Source organism: Corylus avellana, chromosome ca6 (assembly GCF_901000735.1).
Source record: "Corylus avellana chromosome ca6, CavTom2PMs-1.0".
Classification (NCBI taxonomy): domain Eukaryota; kingdom Viridiplantae; phylum Streptophyta; class Magnoliopsida; order Fagales; family Betulaceae; genus Corylus; species Corylus avellana.
The window spans coordinates 7599611-7616665 of NC_081546.1; the positions used below are offsets into that span (position 1 = coordinate 7599611).

Below are 17055 nucleotides of genomic sequence, written 5' to 3' on the forward strand. Positions count from 1 at the left end.
AATTTTATATTATTTGCATTTTAAAACTACTTTGTAAGAGTGGAAAACGGTATGGAAGCCAGATCCGAAATTAAGATTTAAGAGCTTAAATTTTAGAACACGAGATTTTTTTTTTTTTTTTAATAAGATTAGCGGATCCAAATCCAAGTGAGCCACTGTGTATCCAACTCAGGAGCCCAATACCTAAGGAATTGTCTGTTCGAGTTGCAACTAAACAGAGACATCAGCTTGAAAGCCAGTTCAGTGGCAATGCCATTTAGAAACGCCCTAGCCAACTCTTCTCAAACGAATCCCAATGTCTCCCTTGTGAACTCCATATCGTCACTTCTACAAACCCTAAACCCCCAAAACCCCAACCCCTCAAATCTCAGTTCAATCCCTCTGAATCAGTTTTCACCTGACCTTAACCCAAAGTTAGTCATCAAAGTCATCAAGAACCAGACCAACCCTTACCATGCCCTCTTCTTTTTCAACTGGGCCTCCAACCCTATCCCTAACCCTAAAAACTATTTCCACACCCACGAATGTTACCTGGCCATCACTGATGTCCTCCTCTCTCACTCCCTCTTCTCCACTGCTGTCTTGCTCCTTCAGAAGTACCACAAAATCTCGGACTTTGTGGTCGGTAAGTTGATCAAGGCCTATGGGGATCGTGGCGATATTAGGGGCGCAATGCATTGGTTTCATACAGCGAAATTGATAGAGAATGGGCGGTGTTTGTTTTCATATAACGCGATACTGGGTGTGTTGGTGAGAGCAAATAGGGTTAGTTTAGCTAAAGCATGCTATGATCAAATTGTGAAGGAAGGCGTGGTGAAACCCGATGTTTATACTTACACGACGATGATTAGGGGGTTTTGTAAATTGGGTATGATTGAAAATGCGAAGATGATATTTGATGAAATGGATTGTGAGCCAAATTTGGTTACTTACAATACTGTGGTTAGTGGGTTTTGTAAGAAGGGTGATATGGAGAGTGCACAGGAAGTGTTTGATCGAATGACGGAGAATAAGGATTGCTTGCCTGATACGGTGACTTGTACCACTTTGATTGATGGGTATTGTAAGAAAGGTGAATTGAATGAGGCAATAAAGTGCTTCGGTAACATGGTGAATTGGGGTTGTGATCCGAATCTGCTGACGTACAATGCGTTAATTAATGGCTTGTGTTTGAGGGGTAATGTTGATGAAGCAAAGAGGATGATGACCAAGATGAGGTTAAATGGGTTGAAGGATAATGTTGCAACGCACACGAGTATATTAAAGGGGCTTTGCTTCGTTGGGAAATCTGATGAAGCTATTAAACATCTTAAGCAGATGGTTGCTCTTGGGATTAAACCAGATGTGCAGGCTTTTGGTGTTGTTGTTAATGAGTTATGCAAAATGAAGAAACCAGTTGAAGCAATTTCCCTTTTGAAAGAAATGATGGCAAGAGACTTAAAGCCAAGTGTCTCAAGTTTTAATGTAGTGTCTAGGGTTCTTGTAGAAAATGGAGATCTTGAAAGGGCTGTTCTTCTTTTAAAGTTGATGCCACAAATGGGTTGCTGTCCGAACTTCTTATCGTATAACACAGTGATATGTAGTCTCTGTAGGATGAGAGGTAGAATGCAAGAAGTTGGAGAGCTTGTCAGCGACTTGCTTCAAAACGGTCATGTCATGGATGCCACAATGTATAATTGCTTGATTATGGGATATTGTGGGGACGGAAATGAGCAAACGGCAATGCGGGTTCTCTATGAGACAATTGATAAGAATTATGTCGTTAGTGTGGAGAGCTTTTCAATCTTAGTCAAGGAATTGTGTGCGAAGGGGAAGGTCATTGAGGCCAAGAGGATTTTTGAGGATTTGTGTAGGAGATGCTCTGTTCTTGATGTAAATAGTTACAGAAGGGTTTTAGAGAAGCACTTGTCTTTATATGCAGAGAATTGAATGATCGACCACCAGCATTCGAATGGAGTGCTACGCCAGAATGAGTACAGCTGAGGGTGAAATTGTTGAGGATGCAGAACACTGGACTCTTGTCCAGCACTAGAATTGTCTGCTAATTTTTTGTTCTTTTAAACTAACGGTTAGAATCTGATAGCACTTCCAACTGGAGCCAAGAAAATTTGATATTCTCTTTCAACGTAAATTCTGATCCTTGTGTTTTCATCTTCGTATGGCTGCTCCATGGGAAAGAAAGACTGCTCCATGGGAAAGAAGGAAACCCTCTTAGGCAACAGCAGCATGTTTCCTCCTCCCTTCTGCGGACATACAAAAATAAAATAAAAGTCAGAAGTATAGAATCCATGATTACTGAGGACTGTTTGAAGAGCCCGTCCCCCTTGGATAGTTTAAGACGGTTGTGGAATCTCATTCAAAGTTAGGCTATAAATAAATCATATTTTTATCACGTAATCATCAAACAATGCTTATGCGACATACTTAACTAATCATTAATTTTTTTATTTTTTATTTTAACAATGATTGATTTAAGAGTTGATTAAGATTTTTACGTCCGTATTATGAGATATTAATGAAGTAAAAATGTGGTATTTAACATAACATTTCCAAAATTTTACCATTTTTTTTTTTAACCTTTGAAAAAAAAGGTCAGCCGAAGAGATCAATAGTGATTATTTTACATTTTCTTGAGCCAAAAAAGTAAACAGAAAGACCAATTATAATCATTTTACATGAACGTGACCTCTAATAACATTTACCCGCTAAGAGCATTCCCAATGGAGGAGTTAAATTGTACTTTTATCTAAAATGACTAATAAGATTTGTAAAAAACTCCCCCCATTGGATTAGCAAAAAAAAAAATGCAAAATGGGTATTTTATTAGATTAGCAAAAAAAAAATGCTGCATGTAGTGGCAATTTTCTCGTGAGTCATTTCATTTTTTTTATTGTTTCTCTTACATGTTTTCTCTTTTCTCAAAATTTTTTCCTGTTATTTCTTGTCCACATCTCTCTTTTTCCAAACTTTTCTCCTACTATTTCTCTCTCCACATCTATTTTTTCCCAAAAGTTGAAAAATAGGATATTTAGGAAAAATACAATCCTTATATATATATATATATATATATAAAATAATAATATTTAAATGATATATATAAAAATATAACTAATCGGATGTAAGAGGTATTTAAAAATTCAACTAGATAAAGTGAGATCCGGCTTACATGTTGTTATTAAAATACCAGCATGTATGCTGTAGTTTAATCAACGGTCAAGATTTAATCTTAAAGTGACTTACTTTTAAAAGCTTTTAAAGTTGACTTATTTTTTAGAAATTCAATCTTGACCGTTGATTAAACTACAGCATACATGCTGTAATTTTAATAACAACATGAAAGCCAATCCGAGAAATTGAATTTTAAAGAGTCATTTTGCATATAAAAGAATTGGCTAAGAATACTCTCAGAGTTAATTCTACGTTATAATAGTTACTTCTAAATTATTTCTAATAGGTTACTCTTCCCCCAACGTCTTATACGGGCCAAAACAAGTCTCATCGGGTTCTTCTCGGACTCTTCCCCTTATATCAAATCCAGTTAATCAGACTCGTTCAATCCGATTCAAATCCGCAAAGCCCCTCTTGTCTTTCCCTCCTTTTACACATACATTCTTCTCTCTCTCTCTCTCTCTCTCTCTCTCTCTCGTACTCATACACACACACAGGCACACTCGCTCTCTGATTTTCGATCTTTCGTCTCTCCCTCCAAAAGCCTCTCAGTGTCTCTCACTCTATAACTCTCTTTCTATTTTCTAATTAGCGCAAAGTTTCATAGAAGACATGGATGGCGGTGCAGCGTACAATCCACGTACGGTCGAGGAGGTCTTTAGGGATTTCAAGGGCCGCAGAGCCGGCATGATTAAAGCCCTCACCACCGGTACTATTTTTTCTGTAAATTTTGTACTACTTTAATTACGTGCTTTGTTTTCTCTATATATTTCGAAGATTGGGATTTTTTTTTTTTGTTGTTATGTGGCTGCAGATGTTGAAGAGTTTTATCAGCAGTGTGATCCTGGTTAGGGTTCTTCTCTTTCCATTTATGTTGAGTTAGCTGTTTGTGGTTTATGCTCTGTTTGTTTGCAAAGAAATTGTAGGGAAAGAAAATGAAGTAGGACTTTGCGCATGAAAATCTTAAAAAATTACTAGACTAAATCTCTAAATTCAACTGATTTTAATATGATTATTTGGTATAGTAGTATTTTTTTAAAAAAAAATTTAATTTTTTTTAATTTTTAATTTAATTTAATTTTTTTGTCTCAACTGACAATGGAATAAACATGTAAGCATTTTATATTCTTTTACCTCTCTCACATTATCTTTTGGTATTTATTTTGTTCAGGCCATTCAATATTATGGCCATAATGTGATTTTTTGTTGCAATTTATTAAAAAGTGCTAACGGCTTAACCTAAATACACAAGAAGCATACAAGACGAGCACCTAACTAGAAGAAGCAAAAGATAAGAAAAACATAAAAATTAAAAATATATTCGAGTCAAAGGCATCCATCTAGTGATAAAGAGTCGTGGAGAAAAAATCCTTTAATTTCTCAATTGTCCATATGTGGTTTTCAAAACTCCAATCATTTCTTTCCCTTCAGAGTCACCACATAAGGCAAGATGAAGCCATCTTCCACATTGCAGTATTTTGAAGCCTACCAAATTTGCCCTTTCTAGCAGGAAAAAAGGTCTACTTCTCTACTAAACATATCCCAAGCTAACCTTACAAGGCCGAAGATGATATTCCAAAGAGCACTAGCCATCTCACAATAGAGTAAAAGGTGATCCAGTGACTCCGTACTCTTCTTACATATATAACACCAATCAACTACCATGACATGCCGCTTTCTTAGATTATCCATAGTGAGTACCTTCCCTAAGGCAGCCAACCAAGAAAGAACAGAACTCTCATACGCTCCTTATTACGCCAAATATTCTTCCAAGAGAAGTGAGTGCTATCATGAGGAGAAAGGGCATCGTAGTAAGATTTACCATCGAACAATTCTTTCTAGGAAGATACCTAGCAAAGCTTATCTTCAACCACCCGGTCTCAATTTAGAGGAGTACAACAAATTGAAGAACAAGGTATAGCCCACCTCACAAATTATCCTACTTATGTTGGATGAGAATCCAATGACACTTATATAAAAATGGTTGGCGAAGATATAAAGAGTTTGATCAACTCAAAATTCTGCTTTTAAGAAAGTAGCATATAATTCCATGGTCAAAACTGATGCATAATATTATTCAGTTATAAGAATTATACAAAGGCCTGTGTATTGCAATTAGAAAAAGATAAAAGAAAAGCAGTCTAGATTCATTAATAATTTGTTTTAAAAATGATAATTTATACAATGATTTGGCATTAACAAGCAGACAAATTTCCTTCCCTTTCTGCAATGGCCAAGCTGAATACTTTGATCCTGCACCAAGAATTATCTCGCTTGCTACTGGGGGCAAGATCCCAATGGCAAAGGCTTCCCCCCATAGTACAATTTCAAATCCATACAAGGTGAGCTCAAAGAAGCACAAGAACTGAACCCATCCACACAACCCATATCACAACCACCAACCTTAGAGGATACAATACCCTTTCCTTATCCACATAGTTATTGCTCCCCCCCTCCCTCTCTTGAAACTCCTCAGGGTGCGGCAGTTAAGGGAGAAAGGAGGGAAGTCCGGTAAAGGAATCCGCTTCCCCCTTTTAACCACCAAAGCCTACTCTGAGGATTAGTTGTTATGGAAACACCCGAAGGGCCCAGACCGGTAATAGGGATTTCAACCAACTCTACAAAACCTCCACTCCACCGATACTTAAGTATCTAGAGTTAGCAAAACTGCCCCAAATGCCGAAATACATGAGACCTCTCTACAGATTTGAAAACATTACCTCTAACGCCCATATCAGGAAGTCCAACTCAGTGGAAAACCAACATAGTCACATCGTCAGTGAAATCCAATGGTGGGGAGGGTGATAAAGAATGCAATGGGCTATTCGAGGTCTCCACCATAGTTAGAGGTCCACTGACAAGAGATTCGAACTTGCAACCCTCGATAAGCTCTGATTCCCTTCATGCAAAACTCCTAGACGAACACCCATTTCATCTTGGCAAGCCGTAGGAGCCAGCGGAGGTCCATTGGGTTGGGTAGAGCTCGAGCCCACTTAACTTGAGTCCGCACCCAAACCCTTGCCCAAATAAAAAATGACCGTATCTTTGCTACCCGCTTATTAGTGGGTATGACCTGTGTCTTCGCCACCCACTTAAAGGTGGGTTTAAACTTTGACCAAAACGTGCATTTCACTTGGGGATGGGCGGGGTTATTACTTGTTTAATGCACATTCATCTTGATCCATTGATATTGGGCATCAATCTTCAAAAGGCTTCTTAGAGGGTTGGGCCCTCATTGGCTAACTGGGTTCCACCATTTCTCTTACAACGTGCTTTTGAATTATTGACTTTCACGTGCCCAAATGACTCTCAGCCCACATCCAAAATCGAAATCACCCTATCCACTTCCCCCTTTAGGTGCTCTAGTTGTTTTCTCAAATCACAGAGGACCCCATAGACACCCCTCGTTCCACTACCATGCACTACCATGTTCCCTCTTTCAGTGTGAAACTAGGGATCCGGTGCCCACCTCAACTACTGCCTGTCAGAACTTGCAGTACTACAGCTTCAGGATTGACATGGCCTTCCTACAGGAAGCGTTGTGCCTGTCGTACAATGCCCCGAACCATGTAACACCTCAACAAATGTCAATTTCCCAACATCCTTTGCCAGTACTCGCTACAACAATCCTACCGACGCTGATGGGGAAGCGATCGAGGGAGATGATGAAGCTCTTTGGCCTTCACCGGAGGATGTCTGAGACAATTCTACGGTCTTCCTTAACTCGTGAACAAAGCCTGACCACCCCTTCCCTTCTCCTTCTGGGACAACCACGAAGCCCTTCTGGCCACCTTTGCCATATTCTACGACGGCCAAATAGTGACCGAATATATTTGCACACCTCTGGGACAATATATGCTTTAGAGCCCACTTTGGAAGACTTCAAAAACACCTTTGAAGCCTCTGCTTTAAGCATCTCCTCCAAGATAGCCAACAATCATGGCACAATAACTTTACCCATGGCTATAGAGTGCATAATGTCCTACTCCTTTGAAAACACGTGAAACTAAGACACCCTTTTCCATTGCAAACTCGAATGATTTTGTTTCTACAAAGAACCATCTAGAAATACCCATCGCAGCACCCCAACATGAAAAACAAAGAACTGAACCTGCCATTGAAACAAATATCTGCCATTGCGACAGCACATCTCAAACATGCCCTTCCATTACGGTTCAAAGGCACCTACCACTATATTGGAGAGATTTGATTCAAAATTAATTGAATGAAAGCACCAACAATCTCTAGTTTGTTTCTGATTCCCATCTGCTTGATTTGTTTCAATATGTTGAGTGAACTTATGGAAAGCAGTAGTTAGGGCTTTGTTTTTCATTCAGTTTTGGCTGGTTGCACATATGTGCTTTTTTTTGTGAACACTTTTGGTGAAGTGCATGTTTATCAGTTGTAAGAGTTCTTGCTTCTGCTTGTTAATGCCAAATCATTGTGTAAATTATAATTGTTTTTATTTTTTATTAATGAACCTAGACTTCTTTTTCTTATATCTTTTTTTTTAAAAAAAAAAAAAATTGCAATACGCGTAAGCCTTTCTATAATTCTTATAAGTGAATAATATTGTGCATTAGTTTTACCATGGAATTATGTGCTACTTGCTTAAAAGTCAGAACTTTGAGTTGATCAAATTCTTTATATCTTCGCCAACCATATAAGTGTTACTGGATTTTCATCCAACAAAGTTTGAGTAGTATAATTTGAAGGATGTTGGATAGCATAAAATTTTCTGTTAAACAATGTTTTGAATCCCCTGGGTACTGGATGAAACTTCAGAACTCATAAAGGAAAACATATGAAAGGGCATGGATAGTAATGTTGCCTTTTCATGAACTAAGGTTTTTTTTTTCTTTAGGTGAATACTGTATGGCCTTTTTCAATTTTATATTCTTTGTTTGTTGTTTGCTTTGATTTTCTTTTTCTCTAAGCAATGCATATATAAGCTTTCATTCCCAATTTATCATTGTGCCATACACCCATGCTGTGCCCTGATTATCTATATATTTATATTGCACGCATCCATTTCCATTTCATTGATGGAAATTTTATCCTGAGAAAATAAGTGAATATATGCAAGTTTTCTTTTCTTTTCTTTTCTTTTTTTTTATTACAGAGAAAGAAAATCTTAGCCTTTATGGATTTCCCAGTGAGCAGTGGGAAGTCAATTTACCTGCTGAAGAGGTACCTCCAGAGCTTCCAGAACCTGCACTAGGCATTAACTTTGCCAGAGATGGGATGCAAGAAAAGGACTGGTTATCATTGGTAGCTGTCCACAGTGATGCTTGGTTACTTTCTGTGGCCTTTTATTTTGGTGCTAGGTTTGGATTTGATAAAGCTGATAGGTATGTGTTTCTCTTCATCCTCTTTTGGATGTATGGTTTGGCTTTATAAAACAACTTTTATGTGTAAACAGGTTAGGATGTTTAATTTGGAAATGAAATCTGATGTTGATTTTGACCCAGGCCTGCAGCCAGTCTCCCAAGGAGCTTGAAAACCTTGTTCTGACCTTCTTTCCCACTTCACAAATCAGATACTAAAAATAAAATGTCTAAATTTTTAATTCTTTTTCATGTTTTACTTTATACTATTGAGTTGCACTTGTATTTTTTTTTTTAATTTTTAATTTTGAATATTATTAATCATGCTTTAATAGCTAATTTAATGATGAATTGTCCTGTTTTTAGGAACATAAATTGGCTAATTGGGGATTATGTTGATGTAGAGTGAGTAATTGGGTGGTAAAGCATTATAATCTGACAAATATCTGTGCTTCGCAAATGTCAAATTGTATAATTGGAGAAGAAAAAAAAATAATCTTCAAACATTTCATTAGCTGCTTTTAGGTTAAATACCTTGAGAGATTAGTCACAGCTGATTTTAACTGATTGATTTTATTCTTCCTCGCAAAAGTAAGGTGGTTAAAAGCTCATACAATTAGTGTTTTTCTTTTCCAGATTTTATTAATCATGTTCCATTTTTTTTTATCAGACCTTTTTTTTTTTTACTGAAAATAATGCAATGTAAGTGTCAAGAAGATCTTCTATACTTCTTGCTAAAATTCATTTGGGGAGGGTAAACAGTGATTGAAAATTGCAAATGACACAGTATGCTCTATGTGGTTTAATTTCTTTTTCAGCTCATTGGGGCTTACCCTCGTGATTATCCTATATGTTTGAGTAGGAACACAATTTTTTTTTTCTTTTTTAACTTTCTTCATGTCCTTCACTTGCTACAATTGCCTGTCTGAATTTCCTTTGTGCATTTGAATTTCTCAAAATTATTTAACCTCCATTTATCTCATGGGAAAAAACTTTATTTTTGCTGAAAAGTTTATGCTAGTTTTTTATTTTCTTTGTTTAACATAAATTATAAAGAGAATTGAGGCAAAAAAATAAAAAATAAAATTATAAAGAGAATCAATGTGTAGATTCCATTTAATGAATCTCTAGTCATGCTTGCAGCAGTTGTATTATATTGACAGGAATACTGTATTTCATCAAGGTTGAAGGCCAGAAAAAGGGGACTGGTCTTATAAATAACTTTAGTCTCCAGGATGGGAAACTTAGTCTTGCTAACATTGGTTTGCGCTGAAGTTGGCTAACAATTGCCCACACTTCATTTTCTTGTGACCTTTTATGGTTTCAGTATTTCAGTAGTTGCTACCTTTGAGGTTTCATCACTTCTTAATAGTAGCTTCTTGTTATTTGTGGTGCAGGAAACGCCTTTTTAACATGATAAGTGATCTTCCAACAATATTCGAGGTTGTGACAGGGACAGCCAAGAAACAAGTAAAGGAGAAGTCATCAGTTTCAAATCACAGCAGCAACAAATCTAAATCAAACTCTAAGGTATGAAATGACTTCTACTTGCTTTGTTTTTCAATGTTGTTATGTAAACTAAATAATTGTATGGGTGACTACTGTTTGGTGTGTACACTTTTCTCTTGAGACTGCAGACATGTTATGGCCTAGTCTAATCTCGCCATTGGAAAATTATGGATTTCCTTTGAATGTCAGAATATGAAAACTTTTAGCATGTTGGCTATTGGCAAGAGAGAATTTTGACTTTGTCTTGTCGAATCACATCATCCAGTAGTTGAGTCACAATCCAGCACTTCATTTATAACATGCCAAATGGCAAAGAGGAAATAAATTTCCATTTTGTTGTAGGTTATGTACTTCAGAACAATTACCTTGCAATCTTGCAATCGATTTTATTATTCTTTTGTTGGCTTGGCATATGCAGCGAGGTTCTGAATCTCAGGTCAAGTATACAAAGGGAATACAGTCAAAGGATGAGGATGAGGAAGGTTTGGAGGAGGAAGATGAGGACGAGCATGGAGACGCATGTTGCGGGGCTTGTGGAGAGAATTATGCTGCTGATGAGTTTTGGATTTGCTGTGACATCTGTGAGAAGTGGTTCCATGGGAAGTGTGTTAAGATCACCCCAGCAAGGGCTGAGCATATTAAGCAGTATAAATGCCCATCTTGCACCAACAAGAGAGCCCGCCCTTGATGGTAGCTGTGTTCATCTATAGTTGACAGCTAATGCTACTCTGGTAGATCAGGTTAATTCGTTAAGTTGTGTATTCCTAGTTTTAGGAAATCTATCTCGAATATAATGTGCAGGTCGCAAGTATGCTGTTTAATCGATTATAAATTAGGGTATTTATGATTGAGTAGGGAATCATTTACTTGTTATGTGATTGCTTGAATTAACATATGTTTATTGGATTACTGTGTTCTTCTTGTCTTTAAGCTTATATTGTACCTTATATTCAACCTTATACCATGAGTTAATCTCTGATGTTCAAGCTTGAGCTTGATTTGAAGTCTAAAAGGTATGTTTACACACTCTTGGAAGTTTATAAGTGCATTTAGTATGCCTTATGTTCTTATGTGATTGCTAAAGTCTTATTATTTGCATACATAAATGCCCTCCTTAGATTATCAAAATTGCTGTAGCCTGTGGATGTTTCGGACTTCTCTCAAAATCCTTTTTCCTGAGCCTAATTTGAGTCACGCTTGTAACTCTTGGGTTGTTTATTAAAAGTGGTTGATAATTAGAGTTGAGCCTCTCTCTTTTTAGTAAACTACCAAAAACAAGCTTTTCGAGTTCATGAATTTGGATGCCTCTTCAATGCTCTTGTTGGAGGGGAAGAAGGGGAAGAATATATATATATCTTTCTACCATTGTTCGTAGGAGGCTGAACCGTATTGACATGCATGATCACTTTTAGAACTGAAGTTGCTAACTCCCCCCTCCCAAAAAAAAAAAAAAAGACAAAAGAAGAGGCCCATCTCCTCAATGATTTGACAGTATTCGGCCAAACCACCCGTTCAGAAGCTGCCACTATGAAGAACTGCCTTGACCTTTTGTGGCTGATGGACTGGCCCCAATGTCTTGATCCTTCTAATGGTAGCTGGTAAAACCTTTAACCCATGTTGCCAGGTTGTGGGGGATCGTGCCATGAAAAAGAAGGGCATGCATTGGCCTCTGCAAATGATTCCACGAACAACAAAACATGGTAAAACCTTGGAATATAACGCAAGGTTCAAATATTACCAATCAAATTAGTAGCAAATAAACACAAAGCGATGCATTGCATTCATCAAACACAATATGTATTTCATGAAACGTGGCAAATGCTTTGGACTCCAGTTGCCTAAAATTATAGATGAAAATTCACACTAATTATTTGCTTAAATTGTTAATAGTTTAAGTTTACCTAAATAAATTTAAAGTTACCCAACCACTTATTTAAACAAATAAATCTCATATAAAATCTCTTACACATATAATCTATTTAAATTATTAATAATCGAATAAATAATTGCAGCTTATCCTTATCCTAAAATTATTGTTGTCCCCATTCTTTCTAGTGATCGCAATCATGCGCTGTAGCCTGTAGTAGTGTACTACTGGGGATCGTCAAGTTGCAGCAGCCTAGGAGTACGAGGGACGAGGGGCCCCTCCTATTTCGCAGCATTAAGAAATTCCGGCGGCCGGCATTACCCGAATGCTCAAACCACCCATGAATCATCAGGATTCAGGATGTATTCATTGGAGGGGGTTGTTGGCAAAATGGTCATAGAAACGTGTGTGATCCTTTGGCAAATGGGTTTGCATATCAACCTGTGGGCTTCTTGTCCACAACAAAACAATACCATATGCTTTCTTTCTTTCTGTCTTTCTTGGTTCTGATAATGAATGTATGGATCCGCTGATCTGCCCTCTCCTATTCTCCATGTCACAATACCTCCATTATTACTTTCTTGGTGCTGTTACTTTTGTTTTTTTATTTTGTTTTTTTATGTGTTTTGTCGCTTACGTGTTTTCTGTTAAAAACCATTAGCGCCAACTATATCTGGATATGGATAGCATTATTTTTTTTTTTTTTGACATGTCCACACAAGGGAAGGGGGAGGGGGGATTCGAACTAGTGACTTTCGCTTCATGAGGCGTGGTTCACAGCCGATTGAGCTACTCCTTGAGGACGGATAGCATTATTTTGATCTGTAACATTATTCAACTTTTTGCAAGCGAAAAAATTTCAACATGAATTATGGAAAAATAAATGTTCCGTAATATTACTCTTTTTATTATTATCGTATACTCTGATATGGTGAACCGTAAAGCAAGAAAAAAAAAATCCACATTTTTTTCTTAACGTGTACTGAAAGTCTGAATCCACTTGCTTAGAGAAAGACAAATCCAATAGGGACACAAATTTCCTTCAAATTAGTTTCCTCCAATCTATTTCAATAAGTAAAAGGTATCATTTAACATTTTTGAGTTTCTCAAAAATTAATGTTTAGATTTCTAGTTAAGAATTATGATCATTTTCAGTTTAAATGAACTGGAGAATATTCTATTTGTTATATTAGATGGATATTTTTATTCCCTTAAAAGGTAAAAAGACAAAAATATCACTCACATATGACTAACCGAATATATTTGAACCGTAAAAAAAAATATGTGAAAGATACACTTCTCACCTATTGAAGTAGGTTGAAGTAAATTTCCATCCAATACTAAATTCACCATGACGTTGTGGTACACAATTTTTTTTGATGGAAACAAGATTCTCTCTCCCATTTTGTGTAGGAACAAGATTCTCTCAAGTTCATTTAAATTGGATAATATCCAGTTAATTATATTGAAAATGTATTTTTATTTTTTTTACTTTTTAAAGAGACAAAAATGCTTTTAAAATATAACTAAATATATATATTCAACTTCAAATGAACTCAAGAGCATCCTAATTTGGTATGGACACGTAAAAAATATATATATATTAAAATTGCTCAAAAAAGTGGACCACCAAAATGAAAGTGGTCTTCATCCACTTTTTGTAAGGAAACAATTTTCCATACGGATTGATTCGGAAAAATAAATGTCCCCCAGCATTACTCAAATTCTTATCATAAATGGTGATTGGATTATTACTCAAATTCTTATCATAAATGATGATTGGATTATTCTAAATTTAAGGTAATAGGACTTTGATATGATAAACGAGTACTATATATATAGGATTCATTGCATCCCTCTTCACCCATGGATAGATAAGAAAAAGAAAATTAAAAAAGATTAAATTTATAATATTCATAGGAAGAAAAAAGGGGAATTGGACCAAGACTATACAAGTTTCTAGTGACAAGCAAAATCTAACATAGCCAAACTTCAGAAAAACTTGAGAGGATTTGAAAAAAAAAAAAAAATTATGAAGTGAAGGTCTCTTGCCTCTTGGTAGACATCCGCTTCAAAAACTCATAGGTAGTGATCATGGTTGTTGCAGACATCGACATTGAAACCCACCTCGGCCCCAACCCCCTATAACAAGCACTCAACCCAGCTTCCTTCACCAAGTTCCTCACCGCCTGCACAGTCGTCAGCGGCCTTCTCCGCCCATTTTCCTCCGCATCCAAAACCTGCAATCTTGTCTTAATTGTATCGAGTGGCATTGTAATTACTGCCGAAACCCCACTCGCCATAGCAGCACACACTCCCTGCACTGCAACCGTCGCCATGGAATCCGGCCGATAATTGCAGCCATTCGTCAAGCCATGATCAACCTTATCCTTTTTACCCATGTAGCAACCAAAACCGCCCCAAATAAGCCTCTGAGCGACAGAGTAAGAAGCCCACCAAACCGCATTCGATGGCGCGTACGTTAATATGGAAATCCCAAATCCCCTGTACAGTCCTCTTGGACCGTCGGCGTAGAGAATCTTCCTAAACGCATCAATCCCATTGCTATATTTGCCAGAATTCACATGGGGAAGGATGTTCTTGCTGCAGTTGTGGCAGCCCTGCACCATCAGTCTCTGACTCACAACATCAATTGGGGTCCACACCAACTGCGCAGCCATGGCAGAGCTCAACCCAGCGGCGGCGCTAGCTATGGCGGTGGCCGTAGTATCGGAAAAACCTAACCTGACGGTGGCAGTCCCGACATTACTCTTGGTGACCTCAAGCGCCGTCATGTAAAGCGCTCGAGCAGGGATCGTGCCCATCAACGAGGTGCCGAAACCCCTGTAGAACCCTCTTAAACCCTCGTGGCGCATCATGGCAAACGACATTTTGAAACAAGAAATCTGAGAAGAAGAAACCTGTTGCCGTGTCTTCAAAACGACGATTGGATAAAGAGCGGCCGATACGCCGGAAAACAAGGCGGCACCGAGCAAGAAGAATCTGGATTTGTCGAGCATATGCCAATCTATATCAGCCGGAATATGAATCTCTGAAGCCGGATCATCCTCGGCTGCGCCCAAGCTCATCTTCGCCACTTTGAAGTACCAAAATCAGTATTTGGTCAACTGGGCTCAAAAGCTAGAGGCGAATCTATTCCCTATACTATACTACTGTTCTGCTAAGCAATCAAAAAAATAAAACCAGGGTGAAGAAAATGAAGCACCAACTGTGGTTACAGTACAACTGAGGTGGATTTATGGTGTCGTGAAGCTAATTAAGGATATGGGTATCTTTTTCTTTTTAGGCAACGAGATTTGAGAGGGAGCGTAGATTAATTACCATAAGTGGGTCGAACATCTGTGTATAGAAGAAGCCGATCGATTCAGAAGCGGCAGTTGTTTACCGGAGATTCATGAATCGTGATGAACCTTGATCATCTTCTATCCACTTCACCTCTGAGAAAATCAGCTTGACTGGAAATCCTGGATGAGAGAAAGAGGAAGACACTCAGAAAATGGTATCAAGGGCTGAAGCGGCGAAGCAGAGAGCCAGAGGGAGAGAGATAGAGAGAGAGAGAAAGGGGCGTTTTGATGGGAGGATAATGGACTTTAGTGAGGGTTTGGCGGATCGAGGAAGAAGGACACGTGTCTATTAGCATCTCGATGAGCTTTCGAGATATTAGCCGTGTCTATGGCTGACGAATTTGTTGCTCCCTCTGATTTCCTTCGTTTCTGTGGGTGATGTCAGATGTGTACAAAAATAGCACTTGCTTGAATAAAGGAATAAGAAATGGAGAGTATCCATCATCATTATTATTATTATTATTATTATTATTATTATTATTGAAAAATGGTTATATAAAATCAAAACGAAAATAACAGTAAAGAAGTAGAATTAACTAGTAAAAATTAGTCAAGTGAATATTAAAGCAAAATAGACACAAATAGAAACACAAATATCAAAAAAAATCACTAAAGCAATACAAATCCTCTCTCTCCTCCAAGAAAAAAAATTATTCCACCTCTTTGAGTCTCCGGCCGCCAACCCCCTCCCCTCTACTCCCCATTTCCTCCTTCCCCCACCCTTTCTCACATCCTTAAAGGCTTTATCTACCTACTTGGAGGCATATTCATCACCAATGGTTTATGTATATTTTTATGCAAAATGGCCTATCAAAACCCATCTTATCTCTTTTTTTTTTTCTTTTTTTTTTATGTAAACAAAAAAACTTTATCTAGTTTAAATAATACGTTCTAAAAAACATCATACATCCAATTATATATATTTTTTTATCTGTATCATTTAATTTTTTTTTTCTAATAACGATGGTATTTTTCCTAAAGATCATATTTTTAATTTTTGGAAAAAAAGAGATATAGAGAGAGAAATAGTAAGAGAAAATTTTGGAAAAAGAGATGTGGAAGAAAAATAGTAGGAGAAAATTATGGAAAAAGAGAGATGAGAAGGGAGAAATAATATATTAATGAGATGGATATGTGAACAGTACATGTAGCGATGTACTGTTTACAAATGTAACTAAAATGTATTTTGCATTTGAGATGCATAATTGGATGTAGAGGATTTTTTAGTATTTTGCTTGTCTATTTTAGATAAAAGTAAGAAATAGCTAAGCTATTGTGAGTGCTCTAAAAAAGGAATAAAACAAAGAGAATGAATGAGAAATGTTACACACATCCTCTCACTCACATTTAGCTTTTAAAATTATCATTAAATCTAAAATTTAATAGTAAATTTATTATAAATTTAATAATAATTTTAAAAACCATATTAAAAAAAAAAAAAAAAAAGTTGTCTAAAATTTCTCCTACCTTAATTATATCCGTTGAAATGCTCATATAGGTAAACAAAAGAGCATATCTAATGGATTACCAAATCCTTGAGAAAGGTCTCCAAGAAGTAGTTCAATCGGTTGGGACCACGCCTAATGTAGCTGAAGCCACTAGTTTGAATCTCCCTCCCCCCTATTGTGCGGACATGTCAAAAAAAAAAAAAACATCCTTAAGAAAGAACCAACAAAAAAAAAAAAAAAGATGTTTTAGTGCAATATAAAGACTATTTTTTGCCCATAAAAGACTTATGTGACAAGAGGCCATAGGCTCCATCCGTAATTGTTGTGGCCCTACCCACTGATGGGCCTATGGTCTCTTGCTACCTAAGACT

At 37.1% G+C, this 17055-nt stretch overlaps 3 protein-coding genes across 3 annotated transcripts; 2 read left to right on the forward strand and 1 right to left on the reverse strand.

Moving 5' to 3' along the window:
* The first annotated feature begins 233 nt into the window (after window positions 1-233).
* LOC132184950 (pentatricopeptide repeat-containing protein At1g05670, mitochondrial-like) lies at window positions 234-2290 on the forward strand. Its single transcript, XM_059598746.1, has one exon. The coding sequence runs from the start codon at window positions 250-252 to the stop codon at window positions 1927-1929; it is 1680 nt and encodes a 559-aa protein (XP_059454729.1). The 5' UTR covers window positions 234-249; the 3' UTR covers window positions 1930-2290.
* A 1254-nt stretch (window positions 2291-3544) lies between these two features.
* Window positions 3545-10855, forward strand: LOC132183859 (PHD finger protein ALFIN-LIKE 4). The gene is made up of 5 exons (XM_059597316.1): window positions 3545-3877; window positions 3983-4015; window positions 8291-8519; window positions 9893-10025; window positions 10423-10855. The coding sequence occupies exons 1-5, from the start codon at window positions 3781-3783 to the stop codon at window positions 10690-10692; spliced, it is 762 nt and encodes a 253-aa protein (XP_059453299.1). The 5' UTR covers window positions 3545-3780; the 3' UTR covers window positions 10693-10855.
* Window positions 10856-13758: 2903 nt separating this feature from the next.
* Window positions 13759-15620, reverse strand: LOC132184272 (uncharacterized). Its single transcript, XM_059597838.1, has one exon. It carries the CDS (start codon window positions 14958-14960, stop codon window positions 13902-13904), a length of 1059 nt encoding a protein of 352 aa, XP_059453821.1. The 5' UTR covers window positions 14961-15620; the 3' UTR covers window positions 13759-13901.
* Window positions 15621-17055: the final 1435 nt, after the last annotated feature.